Here is a 25,848-nt window from a genome sequence, read left to right as displayed (position 1 = left end):
ATGCAGAAAAATGATAGGCACAATAATAGAAAATCCCACAATAAGTCCCGTTAAGGTTGCAGGAGCATCGAGTCAGCTTATTGGTAAAAAAAAAGTAAGTAACGCAACACTGCGCCAGAGATTAAAAGAAATTAACGTACGTTGTGAGCAAAGTGGTCGATATTTCTGAAACAAACAAGCGAAACGCCTCTTATTTGCCTTGGAGTACATCCAAAAGCCTCTACAGTTTTGGTATTATGTGTTGTGGGCAGATGAGGCTGCATTTCAATTCCAGACCTTGTTTAGAAAACACTTTATGCATTTACAACGTGAGAAGAAGAAAGATGCAGTTCAGCCGCTAAACAGATTCGGAGGTGGTACGGTGATGTTTTAGGGTGTATATCTTACTTCGGTTTTGGAGATATGGTACCAATTGAAGGCTGGGTATACAACAATCTTAATAGGCTTTTTCCAACTATCGACTGGATTTTACAACACGAAAATGCTCCATGTCATAAAGGATGGTTGCATACAAGACTTTTAAATACCAAACATTGAAAATTGTTAAGGACCGAAATGACACAATTGCTGAAATTACCGAAATTTGGTCCACATTAACAGTTGACTTTGCGCGCAATTTGGTTGGCTCAATTCCAGCTAGATTGCAATTATTAATTTCATATGTAAAAATAATTAGTTAAGCTAAACTTCAATATTTAAGAATTATCATTAATCTGGAGCAAAATAATTTATTTAAAGTTTTGTATAAATACTTTTGATGCAATAAAAATGTGTGTAAATAATAAGGCTTAAATCAACATAGCATTTTGTTGCAACAACAATAAGAAAAAGCTTTTTCAATTGAATGTGCACAAAAAAGCTTGTTGTGTAAATACTTTTGACTACCTCTGTATTTACTTCGTATCCAAGTTATAGAAACTTGAACAAAATTGTAACAAGCGTTTTCGATAGACATTCCTTATAAATAAAAACCGTATTGAAAGACCTTAAGAACTCAGTATAAAATATAACTAAGCTTTCTTTAGCCACTTTTTCAAAAACAATTTCAACTGTTGTTAGAAATGTTAGCGGCCTAATGTGCTGAACCCTTTTGAAGTAGGGAATGACTTTTCCAAATTGGTCAAGGTAATAATAAAATATCAGGCTTAGTGTTAATTGTAATAGTCTTAACAATATGCTTTATTATTGAAGCCAAAAAAACTCCAAAAAGCATTTAATTTCAAGCTTTTAACACCTTTTTCCATAAATTTTACTCAACAGCAGAACTCAAGGTACAGAAAAGTGAATAAGGGTTTCTTTAGCACAACGTGTGTTTTTAATCGTTTGTACTTTGAGTCTTTGAAAACATTCCGATGGAATATTATTATCTTCTGTCCCTCAAAATACAAATTCAATTTCCAAAGTGAACAGGAAATAACGAATCCATTACTAAAAGTCCAAAAAATTAGTAAAGGAAAAACAAAAACAGGTAAAAAAAAGTTTGTTTTATGTAAATTTTGTGCTACCAGTTGTTTTTTTTTTTTAATTTAGAACGGTTTTTCGTTTGACTAGAATACTTTAAATTTAATTATGCACAAGTTGCTTCAAGGACTTGTGGTATGCCTTAGTAGATTGTGCATTTGGCAGAGACTGTCAGCTGACATCCTTCAATATTTCAATCATGTTCTACACACATTATTTATAGGTACATACTCGTACATAAGAAACCTTGTTTTCTTCTTCTTACGACAGGAAAAGTTTTTATTTTTTTAACTTCACCTAACCCCCCTCTCCTCCCATGAAGGAGGCGAACCCCATTTCAAACTTAAAAACTTTACCCTTACATCTTTTGCACTTCAAGTAATTGAAAAGAAAAACTTTTTCTTGCTGACATGATAAAAGTCAAGATGTGATTTTATTTCTCAAGCCACAATTTTTCGTTGTTTTTGGCATTGATGACAATGAATTTAACACAATTAATTTGTTCTGATCTCCGGGTGGGGTTATATGTATGTACTACATCCGTTATATCGTTGTTCGTTGTTCTTCAAGGAGATGACAACAACGACGATGACGAAGAATGGAGAGAAAGAGTTGGTTTCCTTTAATTGAATGAATGTAAATTCATGACCTTTTAGGTCGTAAACACTTAATCCTATACAAGAGATTTTACTCAACCTCTATTGTTGTTACGTCGTTGTCGTCGCCAATAGATTATAGGCTGAGTTATAATATTTGTGACAAGTTTAAGTGTTTTCAGAAGGAAGGAGTTTGTTCAGTTTCATATAAAACTCTTACAAGTATCATTTTTGTACTATATACAAAAAAACAACAATGAATCAAGAAATTAACGATGACGCAATCGATCATGACTGTTAAATAAAAATATCCCATCATGAACTTAATTGGTTACTCTTTTTTTATTGTTTTCTTTTTGATAAAAATTCATCATTTAATGTGGTTATTCCTTGTGCGGCCATTTTCATCTTGGTTCTTTGCGGTTCACTTGAACAAATATTAATTGAATGGAATAATGTCTATTTGTAACTACCCTATACCCACATGAACATGCGCTTTTAAGACTATGCATATGAAAACACATAACAATACTTGTTTGTTTAAGAATAACGTTTAAGATAATACTGCCTTGAAAGACTTAAGAGCAATTGGTGTAGACTTCCCAATCTTATTTATAAGAAAATAGTATTTTTTAGTCATACATTTTTTCAGTCGAAAAAGTTTTTAACTTGGTCAACTTAAATCATGTGCGAAACTCATATTTCGCTTCAAAAAGAAGTTAGAAAACGAGAAAGCTTACATTTCTTCCAACAGTTGGTGTAGTTTTTGAAAAAGTGGTTAATGAAAACATAATGAAAATTTTGAAAGATACTGAATTCTTCATGCTGATTTTTAGAACCAATCTCTACTAAAAACGCTTTATTAAAATTTTGTTCAAGTTGTCATGTGGGTCAACCATAAGATTTCTGGTAACAAATCTTTAATAAAACATTGACTATCAAAGTTTTATATTGGATTGATCGAGATAAACTTTAATAATTAAATGAAAATTGTAAGATTAATAGAGTTTTCATTGATGTAGGATTACCTCAAGGGTCCGTTTTAGGTCCTTACTTTTTTTTAAAATTTATTCGAACCCTTTCCGTAGCGCTTAAAAAAGTGGATCCGAAGCGACCAACAAAAGTTTAAAACTGAACTAAAGTCATGACCATATGTTTGCTAGCTTCACGTAGTATAAAAAATATTGGCATTTTCCCCTTTGAAGAAGTCCTCTACGATTATTTGGAGAAAAGGGCTTGATAGGACCTCAAATTCAAAAGAAAATCAGTTCAGAGCCCAAAATGCTTGAGCTTTGTTTGATTCATTAGACTCTTTTTAACCCTATGGCTTCTGCCACGCAATGAGCGACTGAGCGACCGAACGACAAGTCGCTGAGCGATCAATCTGAGCGATGGGTTAGAAAAATGCCATCGTCAAGTGCGGTTTGTCACTAGTTGAAAGTCGCGTTAATATTTATAAAGGGTGATTTTTTTGAGGTTAGGATTTTCATGCATTAGTATTTGACAGATCACGCGGGATTTCAGACATGGTGTCAAAGAGAAAGATGCTCAGTATGCTTTGACATTTCATCATGAATAGACTTACTAACGAGCAACGCTTGCAAATCATTGAATTTTATTACCAAAATCAGTGTTCGGTTCGAAATGTGTTTCACGCTTTACGTCCGATTTATGGTCTACATAATCGACCAAGTGAGCAAACAATTAATGCGATTGTGACCAAGTTTCGCACTCAGTTTACTTTATTGGACATTAAACCAACCACACGAATGCGTACAGTGCGTACAGAAGAGAATATTGCGTCTGTTTCTGAGAGTGTTGCTGAAGACCGTGAAATGTCGATTCGTCGCCGTTCGCAGCAATTGGGTTTGTGTTATTCGACCACATGGAAGATTTTACGCAAAGATCTTGGTGTAAAACCGTATAAAATACAGCTCGTGCAAGAACTGAAGCCGAACGATCTGCCACAACGTCGAATTTTTAGTGAATGGGCCCTAGAAAAGTTGGCAGAAAATCCGCTTTTTTATCGACAAATTTTGTTCAGCGATGAGGCTCATTTCTGGTTGAATGGCTACGTAATTAAGCAAAATTGCCGCATTTGGAGTGAAGAGCAACCAGAAGCCGTTTAAGAACTGCCCATGCATCCCGAAAAATGCACTATTTGGTGTGGTTCGTATGCTGTTGGACGCAACGTTACGGTGAATGGCGATCGCTATCGTTCAATGCTAACAAACTTTTTGTTGCCAAAAATGAAAGAACTGAACTTGGTTGACATGTGGTTTCAACAAGATGGCGCTACATGCCACACAGCTCGCGATTCTATGGCCATTTTGAGGGAAAACTTGGGAGACCAATTCATCTCAAGGAATGGACCGGTAAGTTGGCCACCAAGATCATGCGATTTGACGCCTTTAGACTATTTTTTGAGGGGCTACGTCAAGTCTAAAGTCTACACAAATAAGCCAGCAACTATTCCAGCTTTGGAAGACAACATTTCCAAAGAAATTCGGGCTATTCCGGCCGAAATGCTCGAAAGAGTTACCCAAAATTGGACTTTCCGAATGGACCACCTAAGACGCAGCCGCGGTCAACATTTAAATGAAATTATCTTCAAAAAGTAAATGTCATGGACCAATCTAACGTTTCAAATAAAGAATCGATGAGATTTTCCAAATTGTATGCGTTTTTTTTTTTTTTTTAAAGTTCTCAAGCTCTTAAAAAATCACCGTTTAGATCTTTAATAAGATCGAGAATGTGTAGATTCGGTGTATAACCCAATAAATCGTGAACGGAAAAATTACATCTAAATTTTCGCAGATTTCCAGAACGATTTTGGAAATATTGTCGTTGGAAAAGTTCGATTACATACACGTGTCTACAGAAATAGCTAATAACTTAGCTCTAACAAATGCAACCACCCAAGAAGAACAGTCCCGGTTAAACAGAAGCTCAAGCAATGAATTGAGTACAAGAAATGAGCTTGCGCAATATTTTTAGGAATTCGGGCAATGAACAAAAAGCACAATTTGTAATTAAAGATCAAATAAATAAAAACCTACCAGAACAATTTCAAATTTGTCCAACTTTTTCCCACTCTTTATCGGTGGCATCTTTAACTTAAATTCTTAAGGTTATTGTAATGGGTCCGATTTGTCGAATTGAAAATTTTGGCATTTATCGACGTTTCAAGGTCCCTAGAGTCTAAAAAAAGATTTTTAGAGATGTTTGTGTGTACGTTTCTACGTTCGTAGGTTCGCGACGTTTTTTTCGTCGTCCACCACCACGAAGAATATCTTTTTAAAACTTTGAGATATTGGCTTTAAGCTATTTTATCTTTTAAAAAATATTGTTGTCAACATTCAGTCAAATTTTGAGAAAAATCTAACTAATAGTTTTCTTTTTAAACCAAAAAAACATGAACAAAAAACTTTAAGATAATGGCTTTGAATTAATTTAATATTAACAAAACAAATATTGTGTTCAATATTCAGTAAAATTTTGAGAAAAATTCTTTTAAAAAAAAAACAATACTAAAACTTGGTAAAAATTTACTTTCGACAAAACACGGAAACCTGCAAACCTTTTTAGCAAGACAAATCGACAGACGGGATGGGAATGCGTCGACTGTTGCTCGGTCGCTCATTGCGTGGCCGGACCCTAAGTCGCATTGCTAAGGAACTCATTAGAAAAAAAACTCAAACTTATTTGACATTAAAGTTGTGAAATTTTCTAAAAAAATATAAAGATACTACTTTATATGGGGCCAGGGAATCTAGACTTCAAGTTATTTTAAAACTATAATATTCTCAACTTCAAGATGTCGAATAAGTTAACAAAAAGATTCACTATTTCCTACATATGTATGTAGGTATGTGCTGGTTTGATAAAGATTTAATTTTTTAAATTCACTAATTTAAATTTTATTTTTCACAGGTGGCGCCTAGTTGGCATATTTTCAGTAAAGAATGCTGCCAAGGTGGCGCTTGAACCCGCACCTATGTATAAGTTATCATTATAGTCAAGCATAACTTCATTATGCCAAAGCTATCTGCATAAATACTTTTGTGCTGCGATTGGAATGCAAATAGATACTAATTATGTTTTCTATATTGAAACAATTAATCAGGTTAACTTGAAAACATAACATTGATCGACGATAGTTGCCAACATTTGGCGGAAATTATTCCTATATCAACATACCTATTACCACATCTCTTCTCTTATATGCATCAGTTACACAGAACTTTATCTTTTAATCAAAAAGAATTTGGATGGATAAGACACTAGATTGTGAAGAGATAACTTCTTCTATGGTTTAAGGCTGAATATCGTAAGCATAAGGAGATTCTGTTTTTGTTCGTAAAACCCAAAAAGATAACCATAGTTCATAGACCATAAGAGAACCACATATTTTAAGTTAATTTAAGGTAGGTTATCTATCTAAGGTTAAATTAAGTGACTTAATTATAAACTTGCTTAGAAAATGGATGCAAAAAAGAAGCATTTGTCATCGCAACGTGTTTTTCCTGGAAATGTAAACTATTTTCTTTCAAAATCTATTTGATTAAGTTTTTTCAATCTTATTAAATATCGTTACTGAAAAAAAAAAATAGAACTGAAATGTAACTCGAAGACACAATTAAAACGTTTTGTGGACAGAATAAAGCAAAATTGTGTTAAATAGTGGAAGTGTGGACAAAGGTAGACGGACTCCAATCTCCGAACATCAAGAATTACTAAACACGGAGGATCAAGTGAACTTATTTCTGACAGTTTTTCATATGACGCTTACTGCATGATTTTTTTTCTTCATGAAAAAATATATGCGATAATTAATTATAATTAAAAAAAAACATGTGTTTCAGGAATTTAGATTTTTTTGAAAAAAAAGTGATACATTTTGCGATTTTCGGTTTAGATCATATATTGCACATTGAGCAGAAAAGTAACAAACAAAACTTGAAAAAATAAAATCAACTATTTATTCAAAAAATTATGTATTATGGAATATCGTGGAGCAGTTTCTTTTCTCATTCAAGCAAAATGCAAAAATGCAACCTTACACCGCTGTCTTGTGGTCAAAACAGGAAGGTGATCTAATTGGTCTAATCGAACGTCCTGCGATGGCATTTTGGCAACAGGCCCTTTCAATTTCTTCAATTGGAGATTATTCTTCATGACATAAGAGCGTCGTTCGTTAGTTGTGCTTAGTTTGCCGACATGGCATAGATCTTCGACTACCGCGCACTTCAAATCTTGAAGTTCGTGTGTTCAATATCAACGCATTCATGGCTGTCATGTCGATCATGTGGAAGAATATTCTGTGGTAAAATTTGTTTGATCTAGTTTGTATTCTATAGTATCCAACAAGAGCAAAAGATCAACTCCACCCATATGCCGATTATATGTCATGACTGCCTTTGGACATGATACAGTTTGGTAGCCCATTTCCTTTTTTGTTGAAGCGTTGGACTTCAGAAGACGGTTTGCTGCCAAAATATGTCGAAGCAATGTTCACAATTCTGTTGTTAAACCATGTTACCACAGAAATATACAGGTTATCAATTGTCGCCAGTTTTTCCACAGTTGCACATCTTCCTTTTTTACGAGCAGGCTATCCAGAGAATATTACCAAGGGCATTGCCAGGTGCGGCAACACTCCCCTCTGGTAAGACGGACGTCTCGTTTGGATTACCAATTCGTAGCTGACCCACTTCTAGAACTGTTAACTTGGTGGCCGGGCGCGTGTAGACACCATCCTTTCTCTTAATAACAGCCGACCGCACGTAGCCATCTAAGCTTGATAAAGTTTTTACTACTTTATTTTTCGGCCAGGTATTTCTGGGACTGCTTTCATCTACAATAACCACCATATGCCCCACCGCTAAAGGTTTTGTCTCAACGAACCACTTGGACCTCATAGTCAACGTAGGTAAGTACTCCTTTACCCATCGTTTCCAGAAGTGGTTTCCGAAGTTTTCATATGCAATCCAGTTCTTCATCAAAGCTCCAGCACTGTCATCTATTTCAAAGAAGTGTTTAATTCCATTAGACGAGCCAAGAAGTAAATGATTTGGTGTTAAAGCCTCTTCAGTCTCGGCATCGACTGGGACATAGGTCAAAGGCCTAGAATTGATAATGTGTTCTACTTCGACCATCATACTTAGGAGTAGCTCATCTTTGAGGTTTCGAGTAGTTGTTATTTGCCCCAAGGCTTCTTTAACTGAGCGAACCAGGCGCTCCCAGCTCCCTCCCATATGAGTACAGACCACTCTTTTGAAAACGATCGGTATTGACAGAGTCCGTAAAGGAAGTTTTCTGCGGCAACGATTTCTTTTGGGGTTAAAGAGACATTATCCAATAGTTCCTTGCCCCATCTTGCGATGTTAATAAAACGAAGCACATATCCCATTTATCTCTTAAGGTGCTTCCATTTAGAAAATCTCTCACAGTCAAGGATGTGTGATAGAACGGCAAGTTGATGAATAAGTACCCTAACCTTTTCCTTTGTGGAAAACTTATCGATTGCTCTTGGCCAATTATCTTCTGGTAGGCATAGAAATAGAGGTCTCTTGTACCAACGACTATCGGACTGAAGATCAAGTTTGGTATTCTATTTTGTGGCCTCATCGGCAACATTTTCACCGGTAAGGATCCATTGCCATTCTTTCGGATTAGATTCTTTTAGAATCTCACCAACTGTAAAAGCTACAAATTGTTTGAATCGCCCAAAATCGTTCTTTATCCAGCTAAGTGCGGTTTTCGAATCTGACCAAAAATAACGTTTAAGTATTTCCACGCTGTGTCCTCTTTTGATCGATTTGGCCAACCTCACTCCAAGTAGGGCAGCTTCTAGTTCTAGACGTGGAACTGATATAAGTTTCATGGGACAGACTTCTGTTCTGGAGGCTACTAAGCTACATTCGATTTGTTCCCCTTTTACGACACGCAAATAGGCAACTGCAGCATACACAGACATGCTTGCATCTACAAAGGTGTGAAGCTCGACGTGGTATTTGTCGTAGGAACTTATTTCGAATAAGTAGGGCCTCCTGGTTTGTAGCGTGCCTATTTTCGGTAAGAGTTGAAGCCACTGACACCAGCTTTGGAAATGCTCAAATTGTATTTATTCGTCCCATTCTACATTACTCCGCCATATTTCCTGAAGCAAGATTTTCAGAAGTATCAGGAAATTTGAAATCAGCCCCAGGGGATTGAAGATATTCATGAGCGTCCTTAAAATTTCTCTCTTCGTGGGTGCCGATTGACCATTCCAGACTTCATCGCTTAATTAATGTAGGCTGCAGCTAAATGAAAATAAATCTTCGGATGGGGACCACCACATTTCTAAAATTTTCTCAGACTCGTTAAGTCCTTTTCGACTTTCGAAAATTTTATCGAATTTTGCTGACCTATCACTAAGCTTCTCGAGAATGTTATTTGAATTGCTTATAAGGTTACGGATTTGGAATCTACCGCTTACCTGTATGCTAATCACTTCTTTAGCCAATAACACTGCCTCTTCTTCCAGACTATGTATATAGATAATCATCCACATAATGATTTTATATTGCCAGAAATGGCAAACTTGCGAAAACGGAAGAGAATATCGGAAAGAGCGGGACCGGTAAGGAGGTTTGGGTTGAGAGATATTCAAAAATGGGTTGCGGCTGCATCCCACACTAGACGAATTTTAGCTGGTTTATTAGGATTGACTACCGGAAATATTGGTAGATACCAGATTCTAGATAAGCTTGTGTCGAGCAGTTCGTTCTTTGTAATCTTTCGGGAATATCCCTTCTCTACGTAATAGGCGATTTGTTTATCCAGTTTGTCTTCAAGTAAAGGATTTCTTTTAAATTGCATCAAGGCATATAATGCACAAAGAACTTCCAAGTTTCTCTGGTCGACCTGAGGAATGGACCTTGTTCATAAGCTGTTTTGAAAACTCAACTCGCGTATGTAATTCAGTAACAAAGTTGCTGTTATTGAAATGGCCGCACAGTCGTTAGAAAATCTTTAAACTGAGGTCTTTAAGCCTGACAGAAGTGTTAGCCAAGTAACAATAAGTAACTCTGGTATATCATTAGGAGCTGATACTAGGAACTGCTACCAATTGTAAGATGTCAACGGGTGGTAAATTCTATGCAAAGGCGTTTTTTAATTCTTGTAGAAAATAAAGAACTATTGAATAATAAAGAACTACAAGTTCAAAATCTTGAAGAAAATAAATATTCAATATTAATTATAAAGTTGTAATTTTAATTTCGTTAAATACGATTTTGATACCTACGTTGGTATTTTTTTGACTATCAACATTTCGAAACCGGCAAATCTTTAAAAATGGATTAAATTTGAAATCCTTTTCCTGTTTATTTATTTAAATCTTGAAGAAATTAACTGATTTAACGAAAGGCGACTGTTTCGAAGTAATAAATTTGTCCTTTCAATTCATAAGGTTGATAATGTTTTACGGACCCCAATTTTCAAATAACTTATATTCAAAAAAAACTGTTATCTCTTATCTTTTACGATCCATCATAAACGCCCTTCAACTGCGGAATTTATTCATATTTCCGTTTTGCATTCAAATTCAATCTTTGAAAGAATTTATTTGTTTCGAAAAACTTCTTATCGTCTCTTACATACGATCAAACACTACTACACTTTAGCTGGAATTTCAAAAGCTGATAGCATGCGAAATTGCATTTCACAGTATACTTCAGAGTGTTAACATTGTGTAAGGTCTTTCTCTTTTTTTGTTATCTTTGTTTCTATATTTGCTTTGCTTTTATAAAAATATACAACCAACCAAAACGTCGTCACTGTCGTTCATTGACCCCTCATCAAGATCATTGATGAATCGATTTGCATTCATTCGAAAATATATATACAAATCCTATAAACTTTACCTACTCCAAAAAAAAAAAAAAAAAAAACAATAAAACTCGTTTAGATTCCCTAACAAAAATACACAAAATAGAAATAAATAATAATAAAAACTTGGTCATTGACTTCATTATAATCTAATAGCACATTTTAATAAGCTCAAAGACTTTATGACGATGACGACAACGACAACGACAGGCAGATAAAGATAACAATAATATGCCGTCTATTCTATGGGACTTAAAGGTTTATGTGTACCAAAAGAGGAAACAAAATAGACTTAGCTAAAAGCTGGGAGAATAACGATAGGAATCTTTTAAAACCTTTAACCTATCTAAAACTATAAGGACAATGATCATTTGATCTCGGAAACCACTTTGACCATTTCGATAAAAATGTGTGAAAATTACAATAAACCGTGGATTTTGGAATAGGTAATGTTATCCCAAAGCTAGAAAATTGAATTTGATAAAAAAAACTTTACTTTCTTATTCCTCTAAAAAGTAGTTAATACTTTTTTAGTTTGGATAAGAAAAACTACCAACGGCAACGACATCGAGAATAGAACAAAAACCGTAATATCCAAAATGTGACAGCAAAAGAACCCCTAAAGAGAATTATCAAAACTAAAGAGATGTGAGAAGTGTGGGATGAAGAATGAACAATAAAAAAAAAAGGTTAAATAAAACAGAAAACAAAAAAAAACTAAAACAAAAAGTGAACTCGCTCTTTTTGTGTTTTTTTTTTTCTACTCGATTCGATTTGCCGATTCTTCCTTTTCCTTTCCCAAGAATCTTTAATTTGTATTCTTTCTTTCTTCTGTTCAAACAAAAAGAACGAAAGGAAACCAATATTGTGTTGCCGTTGCCATTGCCACACCTTTCAAACATTAAATCCATGAAAATTTATAATAAAATTATCATCATTTCTCTTCAAAAAAAAAAACAACAAAGAAGAGATCCTTCCTTTAAAATTAAATCCTCTTCTCTGGAATTGGGTGGGAACGGGAAAGGAAAATCAAAGGCACTTCGGCAGTGGTGGTCTTTTGGCAGGTACAACGGGCGACGACTCCCCCCAGAAATGAAATTTCAATAATTGGTCTAAAGACATGAGAAAAACAAAAAATTACCTTTAAAGCATTCAAATCGATATCGTCTAACGAGCAATTCACGGATGGGGCCAGTTGGTGCGCCATTTTGATTTATTATTTTCTGCTTTGCTTCTTGTGTTTGTTCTTCTCAACTTCACTCTGTTCTCAGTTTCGGTTTCGGTTCTGTTTTAGCGGCCTCCTCTATTTATGCCCTTTTTTCACCTCTTCCTCTTCGTACGTTTCTCTTCTTTCTTCCTTTTTAACTCGTCGTCGTCGTGTATATGTATAAAATTCCTCTTTAAATTCTTATTCTATATTTTATTTTTTCCTTTTAAAACTTCTTTTTTTTTATTATTTATAAATTATTCATAAGAAATTCCTTTTCTCAGACAATGATTTTTTAAGAAATATTTTATATGAAGAATACAAGAAGAGAAAATAAAAACAGCACACGGAAATAGGTATAAAATATATATTAGAAAACAAAAATTATTCACTTATTTTGATTTTCGCCGCAAGAGAAGCAAATTACAGTTTTTCCTTTCACATTTTCCCGAGAAAAATTACAGGAGTGGTACATTTTTTTTAACTTAATCTGCTTTTAATTATATTTCTAACTAATTTGAATTATTCTTCCTTTTGTTTTATCGAGTTTCGACATTCGACGTCTCGTCTTTCGTCAATCGTCGCGATGGAGATTTCCTTTTTTCTATTTCCAATATTTTTCAAATTCGCCGCACAAGAGATGAGATTTTATTTTTACAGAGGAGAATATAAAATACCCAAAAGGAAGAAAACACAACGGATAACCCCCGAGTTCCGGTTGGAATAATATTGTAATTTTTGCAAATAATATGCAAAAGGATTAATTAATTGAATTTCAATTCGCCAATGGCCATTCGTCGGTCGTTGGACGAGGAGAATTTTCTTTCTTTTTTTTTTAAATAAAATTTTCTTTTTTATCCACGCCCGACTTTTTTCCTTTCACACCACCACGACACAAACTCACAAAACACACTGTGTGGAGCTAATATTGCTTCACTTTGCGTTTTTCATTCCTTGCTTAACTTCTACTTCGTTTAGCTTCTTCTATCTTTTGGTTCTCTGTTTCTGTTTTTCGGTTCGGTTTTGTCAGTTTTCACTTTGTGTTGCTATTCTCTTTTTTTCTTTATTCTATCTTTCCTTTCCCTTCGGTTTTTTTTTATCCGGATTTTGTTCTGGTTTTCTGAGACTTTTTTTCTTTCTTCTTTTTATGAGTTTTGAATTGGATTTGTTTAGTTTTTGAGTTGAATTTGTTTAGTTTTTTGGATTGTATTTCGAAAATGATGCACAAATATTTATATTTTTGAGTTAAATTGTCGGCCTCTGCGGCGGCGAATTAAATTAAACGACAGCTACAGCGATAGCGGAGCGGCTAAACGACAACGACGACGGTGCACGACGATTCATTATTTTCTAAAGGCTGAGGCTGACGCACCCTACTCTATTCTGACTGAATGGGATTTTCGTATCGAATCGAACAAAGTGATTTTTTCTTTGATTTCATTCATTTGATTGAGGTGGAGATGGATTTAATGGGGAATTTATATGGGAAATTCTCTTAAATTGGGGATATTTACTCTTAAAAATATGGCTGCGGTGTGGTTTTTGACATTTGTCGGGTGGATTAACTGTCATTGGTGGAAGTGTCAAATGGGTTTGGAGTGTGACATGCAGATGGCGACAAAATCTGAGAAGTTGTGTGTTAGAAGTTAGATGGCGTTATGAATGTGTTCTGTGCAATGATGGGACAGAGTATTGGTCGAATAAAAACTACTCCCAAAAAATAAGATTGACAATTCATTTTCGAGATTTAAAATCAATGTGAAGATTCAAATTTATAATATTTGGTGTCAAAATGAAGAAAATATACACTGAAAAAATCTTTCAATTGAAGCTTTTGGATGAAGAAGGGAGTAAATGATATTTGCAACATTTTGAGATATAAAGACTCAAGGGCGGATCCAGACTTTTCATCAGGGGGGGGGGGGTCACACACTTAGATATATGAGTTTTTACTCATGAAAAAAATTTTCTTTAATGTTTTGTAAAGGATGATAACAAAATTTATTAATTGCTAAAATGCCAACTTTAGTTATCAAATTATTTAAAAAACTGTTGTCCAGCAAGGTATGGTCTATTTGGATGAACCATATGAAAGCATTCCAACAGTCTTTTAAATATGCCATATTTAAGACCTAAAATACAATAGCTTAGAGGGTTTTTGGGTGAATTTCGCGCAGAAATGTAGGAAATTGTTTTGAAACGAAGCTTTTTTCCAAAAAAAAACAAAACACACTTTTCTTGTTTTCATTTCTTTTAATGCAAAGAACGCGCCAAAAATTTAAAAATCCAGAAAATGTGAGATGATCTGATATGTAAAAATGTCGGGCTTTTTTTGCTGTAGTTTTTTTTTTTAAATCAATTTCCGGGAGTCTCTTATTACTCTCGTTATCAATCTAATTACTCGTATTTTGATCTTATAAAGGCGTCAACAAAACTTAAAAATTGTAGAGACAAAAAGGTTTGATTCTTGAATTTAAGGAAATAGCTGCATTTAAGTACATAATTTCTCTAAAAAAAACTAGATTAAAACAAAGAAGGGTAAGTAAACAAATAAATTGGGAAGAAAAGTTTTGTAGTACTCACAAATTACACGTTTCAAAGCTTTTATATCAATAGATATGAAACGTTTATTATGTTTTTCACTTAGCCATTAATTTAACAAAAGTGTCACTTGATTTTTTTAGGACATTTGTATTATTGAAATTCGTGTTTGAATCTCAGTTCTAGAGCATCCAAAGCAAATTCACTTCAAAAGTAGATTTATTTAATTTTTTTAAATCTTTTGAATCAGAAAACCAATTTTGAAAGAAATGAAACGCACGACTGGGTCGCTAGAACTTGACAATTTCTAACAAGATCTAAAAATGTACCTGCAAAATAAGTTTTTCTCAAAAATTTAAAAGCCATTTTATTTGTCAAAAAATCTACATTAACCTATTTTTTCAAAAATCATTCTAAATTTTGTCTTAAAAATATTTTTGGTATAAGCACTAAAAAAAGAGCTTATAGAAATATGCACATTTTACATACAAATTTCGTCAAAAAATGTTGTCCCCTTTCTAAAATATCGAGTTATGTAAACAAAATTAGTATTTTATTAAAAACAAAAAAAAAATTACTATAAAAATTCGTCATCAATTTGATTATTGACAAGAGCTTGGACGGAAAAAGAAGAATTTTGAAATCGTTCCATTAGTTTTTGAGAAAACTTAAAAGCAAAACTTGGGCTTTTTTTGGTGCCTTTCTGGAGTAATACGAAAATATGTTTTTCTTGTAGAAAGAAGTCAAATCAAGAACACAAAATTTAGAGAAAGTTTTAGAAAAATCACTTCTTGAACCAAAAAATTTGTGTAGGGACAGCTGTTATTTTTCGTCAACAAAATTGTTTGGACTGTATGGGCCAGGAAAGAGAGACAGAGGAAAGGAACTGGGGTACCAACTTTTTTTGGCAAACCACTTTATGGTGAATGTCGTTAAATTACTAATAAATCTTTACATGAAATCTTTACCTATACAACTTAACTGTATAAGCTTTTTGGTTCACATGACCCCCCCTGGATCGTCAATTGGTCAAAAGTTGATGAATTTGTGCTGTGTTTTTGGAATAGGGCTGAATATCCGATTCATATTATGTTCTTGGTCCAATCTTCAGTGAAAAGTAGTACTTTTAGCAACAAAGCTTAAGGAAGTAAAATACAAATGTTGTTTTCATATACAATAAATAAATAATTCAAAATATAATGAGGGTCATATTCATTAACGCAATACGATTAGTTTTGAATTGAAGGGAATTCCTATGAAAAAGCAAACAAATTATCTCCCAGGGGAGGGTCATGACCCCTATGACCCCCCCTGGATCCGCCATTGTAAGGACTTAAAGTTTTTTGTTGAGAACCTATACTATCTTCCTTATAACGATTTATTAAAAACACAACCGTTCACTTCGAAATTCAAATTATTATATATATTTTCTCTCCGTATTTATAATGTTTGATTTTAATAAAAAAGTTGTCAAGGCGATAATTACAAACAATAATGATTATTATATTTTAAAGTAATAGTAGAATGATCTAAAGTAGATTTCTAATAAATAGTGAACACTACATTCTCTCCTTTTTTTTAAAGTTTAAATAAATAAAAATAACACAACATGAAATTGAAAGAAAATAATTATTGATACTCATATAACTCAATTATACGCTGAATCATCAAACGAGTTTGATTTATTAGTTTGAATTGTCCAATTTCCATTAATTTTCTTTAAATGAACAATGTTCCGTCTTGTTACTTCACCAGTTGTTGAATTCTAACTAAAACATCTCCTCCCTTCTGTTTGATAACTTCATGCGGTATTTCACCAAAGTTGGAATCTATCTTGTTTTCTTTTCGCATTTTCTTCACCAGAACTTGGTCACCAATGGTAAGTTCACTTTGAGCAGCTCGTCGCTTTTTGTCAGCATACAGTTTTCCTTTTTCTTTTTCAATTGCATCTTTTTCAGTAAATTCCTGATTAAAACCTTGATCTTGGTTAATTAGTGATGGAATTTTATCTTTAAGAAGTCTTCCGTAGAAAAGTTCAGCCGGAGCTTTTCCTGTAGTAGAATGTGGAGTGTTGTGGTACATAAGCAAATAGTCTATTAAATCTTCTTTCCAATTGGAGCCTGTAGCCTTGCTGATTTTTATTCTTTTAAGTATGTCCCGATTTTGTCGTTTAACTTCACAGTTTTGTTGGGGCCAGTATGGAATTGTGTTATATAATTTTACGTTAAACTCTTCACAAAAATCTCTAAACTCCTTACTGGAAAATTGTTTACCATTATCTGCAGTTATTATTTGAGGATATCCTAATCTAGAAAACATTTTCCTCAGAGATTTTATAATTGACGTTGAAGTTATATTTTTTAAAATAACGATTTCCTTACAACGGCTGTAATAATCTACGACGACAAATAGATGTTCGTCACTTGGAAGAGGTCCCATTAAATCTATTGCAATATCTACCCATGGAGCTGTTGGCATTGTTCGTCGTTTCATCGGTTCAGGAACAGTTGGCGCTGATAACAAGGAGACAACCTCTGCAGTTTCTTACAATATTTTCGGCATCTTGGTCGATTTTTGGCCACCAGACTTTTGTTCGCAACCGTCTTTTTGTTCCAACTATTCCTGGATGTTCTTCATGAGCAAATTCAATTACTTTTTTACGAAGCTGTTGTGGAATTACTATTTTGTTTTGCCGTAGTAGTATATTCCCATAAAAACAGAGTTCATTTTCAAATACTTTGAAATTAAGAACATCTTTGTTCCAATTTTGTTCATACATTCCTTCCTTAACGCGGTGTATTTCTTGATCGTTTTCTGAAATCCTGTCAATTTCTTTCAAGGTGAATGCTTTGGGAACGCTATTGCTGGCAATGTGATGAACATGTTCTTCGGAATCAAAATTCTTTTTAATTATAGGATCAACTATACAGAGTCTTGAAAGTGGATCAGCAATGTTAGATTTACCTGGTTTATATATGATTTTATATCTGTATGACTGTAATCGAAGAACCCATCTCTCAATTCGTGCACATGGCTTAGACTTTAAGCCAAAAATTGTTTCTAGAGGTTTATGGTCAGTAACGAGTTCAAAGTCTAATCCATACAAATATATATGAAAATGTTCAACTCCCCAAACTAAAGCCAATGCCTCTTTCTCTGTCTGACAGTATCTTTTCCAACAATCTGATAAACATTTGTTTCCATATGCAATTATTCGTGGCTTCATTTTGTTATTAAATTGTATCAAAACCGCACCCAATGCCACAGGACTTGCATCCACAATCAGTTGAGTTCTGTCATAAGGATCATAGTAACCTAAATATTTATCATTTTGTAAAATATTTTGTTACTCTTGAAATGAACGCCGTTGTTTTTCACTTAAAGAAAGTTCTGATTTTCGATTACGATTTTCAATTTTTAATGCGTCACGTAATGGCTCGGTTAGAGTTCCCAGATTTGCTATAAATTTACCTACGTTATTTATAAGCCCTAAGAAGCTTTCAAGCTCTTCAACAGTCCTAGGCTCTCGAAATTTGTGTATAGCATCTATCTTTGAAGGTGATGGCTTAACGCCTTCTGCAGAAAGAAGATGTCCCAAAAATTCTATTTGTCGGACATTATATACGCACTTAGCATCATTTACTAAAATATTATTTTCGTTTATAACATCCAATAGTTTTTTTTAAACGTGCGTTATGTTCTTTTTCATTTTGACCAAAACCAACTATGTCATCAATAAAATTAACTACACCTTCACATTTACATAAAATTCTTTCCATTACCTTTTGAAATATTTCTGGAGCGCAATTCATTCCAAACATTAGCCTCTTGTACCTGAATAAACCACTATTGGTAATAAATGTGGTTATGTACCTTGAGTCTGGACAAATTTCTATTTGATAAAAAGCGTTCTTTATATCCAAACGAGAAAAAATTGACGACTTCCGAAGCTTGGGCAAGATAAGATTCATCGTAGGCAGTGGATAGTTTTCCCTTAATATTGCTGTATTTGCTCTTCTCATATCCACACATAAACGAAGATCTCCATCTTTTTTCAAATTAGGTACTATAGGAGATATCCATGGCGAATGTCCATCTACAGCTTCGATGATGTCTAGTTCGAGTAATTCGTTTAACTTATTTTTAATTTTTTCTTCTAAAGGAATGGGTAATTTTCGACAAGGTTGTATTACTGGAGGAATCGTTTCGTCAATAGAGATTTTGATAGTTAAATTTTTTATTTTTGGAAAAGTTGTTTTTTCAATTGAATTTAAAAGTTGTAAACCTATTTTGAGAACTCCAATTTCTTTCGCCGTTTCTTTACCCAGTAAACATCTTTGACCAGTTTTTATAACATAAAATTTTGCATCAACAATTTTGTTTACTACCTGTATATCGGCGTCAAAAGATCCTAAAACGTCAAGTGCTTGTTTTGAACCGTAGGCTAAAAATATTTTATTTGGCTTTTTGATTTGGTTTCTAACCAAAACTCCTTTCTTCTTCATTTCCAGACAAACTCCTTCTGAAATAATATTTGATGTGCTACCAGAGTCAATTATCATTTGAATGGAAACTCCGCCAACCGAACAAGTTATTTCATCTTCCTTTCGGCTAGAAAAATGAAAAATAAACTCTTTGTCTTTTACCTTTTCAACTGACCGTATCGATTCCCTTTTCAACTTTTTGTTTCGGAATGTGCTGTCAGTAAAACCTTGTTTTGATTTGGTGCGACATTTGGATTCAAAATGACCTTTTAATCCGCATTTACGACAGTTCTTCATTTTCGGAGGACATTTTGAGTCTTGAGCTGAGTGATCTTTTGAACCACATCGAAAACATTCAAATTTTCGAGAAGGAAATTTATTAATTTTATTAATTTCAATGGTGCTATTATTCTGTTTGTTGTTAAAATTTTCCATTTGAATGTTAACTGTTTCTAACGAATTAGCCAGAAAAATAACATCATTTAAACTTTTAGAATCATCCATATTTTCCGTCTAAGCTTTTCAGAAAAACATTTCTCAACCACTTGGTCTTTAATATGTTCATCCGGATTTTCAAACTTACATTTCGATGCTTGACGCCTTAACCGAATAATGAAAGCTTCAAATTTTTCGCTTCTTTCTTGAAACATTTGTCTAAAAATATGTCTTTCATATGTTTTATTTTGACACGGATTGAAATATTCATTTAACTTTTCAACGCACACTTCATAGACATCAATGTCTCTATTGGCATCTAAAATTGGATCAACATTTGCACCTGGTAAATTGTAAAAAATTTCTTGGAGATCTTGTCCACCACAATGAAGAAGAGTTGCCCTCTTTTTAATAGATTCTGTGGTTCCAGAAATCTGAAGAAAAATTTCAAAAGATTGTTTCCATTTTGCCCAGTTTATTTCCAAAGATTGAGAATCTCCGAAACAGTCAAATGTTCTTAAATGGGTTATATTTTCCATTTTCCAAATTGATCCCTGTCAATCAAATTGATATGAATCGTAAATACAGAGGCATGAATTTAATCAATATATCAATATTAATGAATCAAATCAACACAAATTATGCAATTCTTAGAATTTAATCTACATATGTATATGAATTTAACTCATCCATTCAAATTTCATCGTTACGAATTTAATCTTTACGAATTTAATCATTTCGAATTTAATCCACAAAACAATAAATTCAGACATATTATACAAATCGTCTTAATAACCAATGCATCTTTATAAATCAATATGAATTTAATCAAATTAAGATTTCTTTTCCTCCTTTCCAGAAAAAGATCTTGCAAATTATGACTTACTTAATTTTCGTTTTTTCTTGACGAACTTAGAATTATTTTTGATTTTTTTCCTCCAATGTTTCCTTTTTGGTTTTACAAATTTTCTTCCTCGTCGCCAAAATATACTATCTTCCTTATAACGATTTATTAAAAACACAACCGTTCACTTCGAAATTCAAATTATTATATATATTTTCTCTCCGTATTTATAATGTTTGATTTTATATAATAATGATTAATATATTTTAAAGTAATAGTAGAATGATCTAAAGTAGATTTCTAATAAATAGTGAACACTACAGAACCTTTATCGTATTCCAATCTAAATAAAATTGAATAAACAAAAAAAACAAGAAAAATAATAGCTTTTTAACAATGTTACTTTTATTTCATTACAGTAGCGTGATATATTTAAAAAACAAAATTTGTCAGAAAAAGAGCACTTAACTCTTTCTTGCACAAAAAGTTGATTAGTATTTTGAAATTTTAAGAATACAAAGTAGTAAAGTAACAAAATTAATTTTTTGTTCCTTTTCTTTTGAAAAGTTGTTTTCTGTTTGCATAGTTCCGATAAAGCTTTTTCATAAAACCAGTGGTGTTTCCTTGGTATAAACATCATTTGTTCCTTTAAATTTTTTATTTTCTCAACAGAAAGCTGCTTTATCTTTTTTTCTCGGACGAAAAAGTCTTGGTTTTTTTTGGAACTATTCGGATGCTTTTTTTATAACAGCTTCATTGAATAAAGCATCTATTCCTCGTAGCATTCCTTATAAAAAAAGGATCCATATTTGTTTATTGTAAGCTATTTGACGCTATCACGGAAATTGATTTTTTTTTATTCGATATGTTTTTTGTAACATTTTTGGAAGATTTTCTAATGATCGAAAATGGTTCTTCATTCAATTATAACGGTATTTTTTTTGCTGACACTTTTTATTATATGTCGGTATTGCTCAGCAGTGTAAATGGTTTCGTTTTTTCGTAACTCTTTTTCGATTCTTCCGAAATCCCTGTAACTGTCAAGATAAGTATGGCCAACTTCAGAAATTTTGTGGTCAATCAGGTCAAAATATTCCGTAAAAAGAAGACTTCGTATAGACACAATAAAAAGCAGTTTTTGTTTTGTCCATTGCAAGAATCGGTCCATGCAATCAAAATTTTCCTCTTTTTGGCAATTTGACATTCCTGGAAGAATGTATAGAGTGCACTCTTTACCACGGTGCTTCCTCTGTCTGAAACATATTCGGTCCAGGTTAACAAATACGACATCTCCACATCGGAAGTAATGATATGGATGCCTAGATTATAAAACCACATCTACCTCAAGTAAAATGCTTTAGACGTGGTTAATTTTGGTAAGGGTATTGTTTGCTGGAGGTCAAATGTAATATATAAGACGTTACGATCGGACCGAGCTTTTTCGCGGTCAATTTTTTGTCTTTGGAATCTAGACTTATAGCTCTGTTGGTATTTCGCTGAGTTTTTGCCAGAGTCACAAATGCTACAAGTGTCACTTCTTGGAAGGCGGAAAGACTGATTGAAATTCGTGTTGAAAATTCGTCGGTTAAAATGTTAGCTAACAAAATATTGGACATTTTTCTCTTGTTATGTGCATTTTTCAATAAAAAGTCTATATAATTTAGATATATTTAACAAAGGTGAGAGATAAAGTTTATTTGGGTTTGTGTTCCTTGAGAAGTGCGATTCTTCGGCTGGAAATTCGTTAATATGCTCCAAAATATAGTCGACTACATGAGCGGTTATTTTGTTTGGTCGGTTGAAATGCTGACCTCTTTAATCCAAATGGTGGAGCGAACTCACAGCTGTTCATTTTGCTTTGAAGAACGTTCAATTTGTTCTCTTTCCAATTTGAAATAAGGAGCACATTGCACTTTTTCAAACTCGTGTGGAATTTGTGCAGACTAAAACATGGTATTCATATGCAAAGCTTCTTTACTTAAGTGTATTTTTCTTAACTCGACTTGTTGATTTTCTTGTTATGCTTTTAAAAAGTAGAACGTTCTTGGCATTAATGTGGAGTGAATAAAAGCTTGATAAAAAAGCCAACCTTTGCTCAAAATTAATTTTATTGGAACTAGAATAACGACAATTATCACTTTCGCACAAGTTTCCAGAAATAGGTTCCTTTTTTAACAATACCTGCTTTTGCTTCCCTGTTCTCTTAACAAAGCGGTTGCTCGTCGATTCCATTTGAATGGATTTTTAATTTTTTTTTGTTTTTTTCGGTGACTTACCACTTCTATCATGTGAGAGAACTTCCGTGCTAGAATGTTCTTGATTTAAAACAATTTCCGAAGCCATTTCCAGAATCTTTGTTGTGGCTGGTGCATCTTCTGCGTCTTCGCTGAGCGTTGAATTGTCTCGAAGGTATTTATTACTATCGCTCGCAGAAAAATCAAGCCCATGATCACTTTCCTCAGAAAGACCATCATCAAAATCTGTGTAGAAAACTATAAATAAGAATTCATAAATATTTCAATGACAAACATGACTGACATGGGAACGCACATCCAGCAAAACATCGATAAACTATTGAACTAAGTCTACGGCAATACTTGGAGAAAGTGTTGCATAAATTCAAAATGAAAGACTGCAAGCCAAAAGCTACTCCCAAGGAAAAGGGTCTGCACATTGATGTTGGTGACAAGGAAAGATGTACAAATCACCCCTACCGCGAATTGATTGGTTGTTTAATATACGCAATTGTGGTGACCACAAGACCGGACTTATGTGCTGCAACTGGATACATGAGTCTATTACAAAGTTGTTTTGATGAACGCCACTACAACAATGCAAAACATATTCTGCGCTACATTCGTGGAACAATCGACTTGAGAATGATTTACCGAAAAGAAGGTACTACCGAGACCCTGGTGTGTTTCTGTGATGCTGACTGGGGAGGAGATAAAAATGACCGGAAATCTACTTCAGGGTACGTGTTCAAGTTATTTGGAAATACCGTGAGCTGGGCCTCAAAGAAGCATTCAAACAGTAAGTTTGTTATCCACAGAAGCTGAATTGATTGCCCTAACTGAAGCAGTATTTCAACTCAAATGGATTCGAAAGATGCTGAATGAACTCAATGTAGAATGCATGATTCCAGTAATCATATATGAAGATAATAATTCCTGTATTAAAATTGCTGAAGATTGGAAGGAAAGCAAACGAATGAGGCATTTAGATGTCAAATACTATTTTATTTGAGATGAAACTTCAAAGGGCGTTATTCGACTAGAACAAAAACCAACTGAAGATCAACTAGCTGACTTCATGACGAAAGCATTAGGAAGAAATTTGTTCCTAAAACATCGTAGAGTTTTAATTTTTTTTGATTTTGTTCGATTAAATCATAAGGGTTGTTTCCTCTTGTCAAATTCAAATAACATCAACTTAATCTAGTCGATTTAAATAGATAGATAAGATCTTTATTTTTACAATTTTCTTATAAGTCCAATATTTCATAATGAAAGATATACAAAGCATGGCTTTATAAGCCGTCTACCGAAAAAAAAACTAAATAAAAAAAATACAATATTTGAGTAAAAAGAGAGAATATTTCACAAAATAAGTTTCATAGCTAAAAATATGTAAATATAAATAAAGACATTTTTTTTATTTATTATTTTCATAATGTGACTTTTAGTTTAGTCAAAAACAAAGAAATTAAGGAAAAAAAGAAAAATATTGGTAAAGAGTTTTTAGTTTAGCTAAATGATAATGGTTTGTAAGTGAAAAAAAGCAAAAATAGGAAGAAGAACCCCATATTTGTCAAGTTTTTTTTTTTTAAGTTTAAGGGCTTTTAGTTTGGTTAAATATGAAAAAAGGAGAAGTTTCAATCACTTTAACATCTTGTTACAACTCAAAACAAACTCAAACACTCGTTTCGATATTTTCTTGCATGTGAGACATAGCGTATAAGAGGCTTCCAGCCACGATTTCCGTTTAGTACACCGACACATTCCTATTGGGAAAGAAAACTATTATAAAAGTAGAGCCTTCGGATTTCCTGTAATATTGGACAAGTGCTAAAAAATGCAAAACGTCTTCGTTTTGACCAAGGTTGCAAAGGGAACACACAGGGTTTAAGACTGTTCTATGTGGTCTATAATTAAAATCCAGCATTTCATTTCTGATCTTGAAGATCAAACTTATAAAGTAGTTTCCTTCACCAAGTTTCAAATTAAGTTGTCTTTATATATTTCTGGATGTTGATGCAGTCCCTCGTGCAACACAAAGTTTATACATCGAGTCATCTATAACAGAGATACATTCATAAAGTGCATTTTTTAATGCTTCCACATTGTCCACTGGCAATGATATTGAAAGGTTATGTGCTACAGCAAGATCATACCAGTTTTTGACCGGACAATATCCACAACTAAAACAAATTTTAAGGAGTTTTTTTTTGCACGTTTTGATCGGGTCGCTTCATATCTTTGATCATAAAATAGGCGTTAGCTTTAAGTTTTTCAAGAAAATTTGAGGTAAGCCTGAATCTAGGTCCAACTGTTCGAAACCATATACTTCATTACCATAGCAAAAACAAGTATTCACGGTGGCATTGAAAACTTTGAATTTTGAAATTGGATCTACGAGTTTATTTGCGAAGAACTGGGACCACATTGTATTTATTGCAATTTTTGCAGCGGTTGTTTTTTCTTTTATAAAGGTTTGAATGTTAAGATTATATGTCATTGTATACCCAAGATACTTAAATTCATTTACCACCTCAATTTGGTGGTATTTATTCTAAGATCCCATAGATCACAAAACTGTTCTAGCTTGTTTATCTGGAGCTATAGAGTATGCGGACTGTCTGATAAAAATCACTAGATCGTCAGCATAAAACAAGACTTTAAGTGTAATATTCCCGAACTGAACTCCCCCAGGTATACTGTTTTCGACATCGTTCATATACAGTGCAAACATGATAGGGCTTAGAACACATCATTGAGGGACACCTGCTTCACAACTAAATTCTCTCTATACTTTTCTACCATTCTGAACAGATGACATCATGTTTTCGAGAATTTTTTCGTAGACTCTGATAAATTTAGTAGATAGGCCAATTTCCCTATATCATTGTCTTCCAGTGCGAAATATTTGGGAGTTATACTCGACCCTAAAATAAACTGGAAACAAAATATTGAAGTACGGGTTAAGAAGGCCTGTGTTGCCTTCTACGCCTGCAGCAAAACTTTCGGCAAAAAGTGGGGACTTCAGTCGAAGATGATTTTATGAACGTACACAGCCGTAGTACGTCCTATCTTAAACTTTTGGTTCGAATATGGCCTGCTCTTAGCAAAGCCTATAATATTAATAAGCTAAAGAAGGTTCAGAGAACAGCTTGCGTGAGCACAG

General features: G+C 33.5%; 3 protein-coding genes across 17 annotated transcripts in view; 1 reads left to right on the top strand and 2 right to left on the bottom strand.

The window, feature by feature from the left end:
• The window catches only part of LOC129947820 (serine/threonine-protein kinase mig-15), a 103,822-nt gene extending 90,288 nt beyond the window's left edge, over positions 1-13,534 (bottom strand). For 10 of the 15 annotated variants that reach the window (XM_056058519.1, XM_056058527.1, XM_056058528.1 and 7 more), the window contains exon 1: positions 12,076-13,534. In XM_056058519.1, the coding sequence (XP_055914494.1) occupies positions 12,076-12,141 (66 nt within the window). In that variant the 5' untranslated portion in view covers positions 12,142-13,534. The remainder of the gene's footprint in view (positions 1-12,075) is intronic. The other 5 variants (XM_056058524.1, XM_056058533.1, XM_056058531.1 and 2 more) reach the window with 2 other exon arrangements.
• Positions 13,535-16,425: 2,891 nt separating this feature from the next.
• LOC129945281 (uncharacterized protein K02A2.6-like) lies at positions 16,426-17,160 on the bottom strand. Its single transcript, XM_056054938.1, has one exon. It carries the CDS (start codon positions 17,158-17,160, stop codon positions 16,426-16,428), a length of 735 nt encoding a protein of 244 aa, XP_055910913.1.
• A 5,909-nt stretch (positions 17,161-23,069) lies between these two features.
• On the top strand, positions 23,070-23,504 carry LOC129945279 (uncharacterized). Its single transcript, XM_056054937.1, has one exon. The coding sequence runs from the start codon at positions 23,070-23,072 to the stop codon at positions 23,502-23,504; it is 435 nt and encodes a 144-aa protein (XP_055910912.1).
• Positions 23,505-25,848: the final 2,344 nt, after the last annotated feature.

The sequence above is a fragment of the Eupeodes corollae genome, chromosome 2 (genome assembly GCF_945859685.1).
Source record: "Eupeodes corollae chromosome 2, idEupCoro1.1, whole genome shotgun sequence".
Lineage (NCBI taxonomy): Eukaryota > Metazoa > Arthropoda > Insecta > Diptera > Syrphidae > Eupeodes > Eupeodes corollae.
The sequence above is the reverse complement of the archived record's forward strand: the minus strand, read 5'-3'. Positions and strand labels throughout refer to the sequence as shown.

Excerpts from the sequence above, each read along its gene's own strand:
- LOC129945281 (XM_056054938.1), bottom strand. The coding sequence starts at position 17,160 with ATGCCAACAGCTCCATGGGTAGATATTGCAATAGATTTAATGGGACCT.
- LOC129945279 (XM_056054937.1), top strand. The coding sequence starts at position 23,070 with ATGAAAGACTGCAAGCCAAAAGCTACTCCCAAGGAAAAGGGTCTGCAC.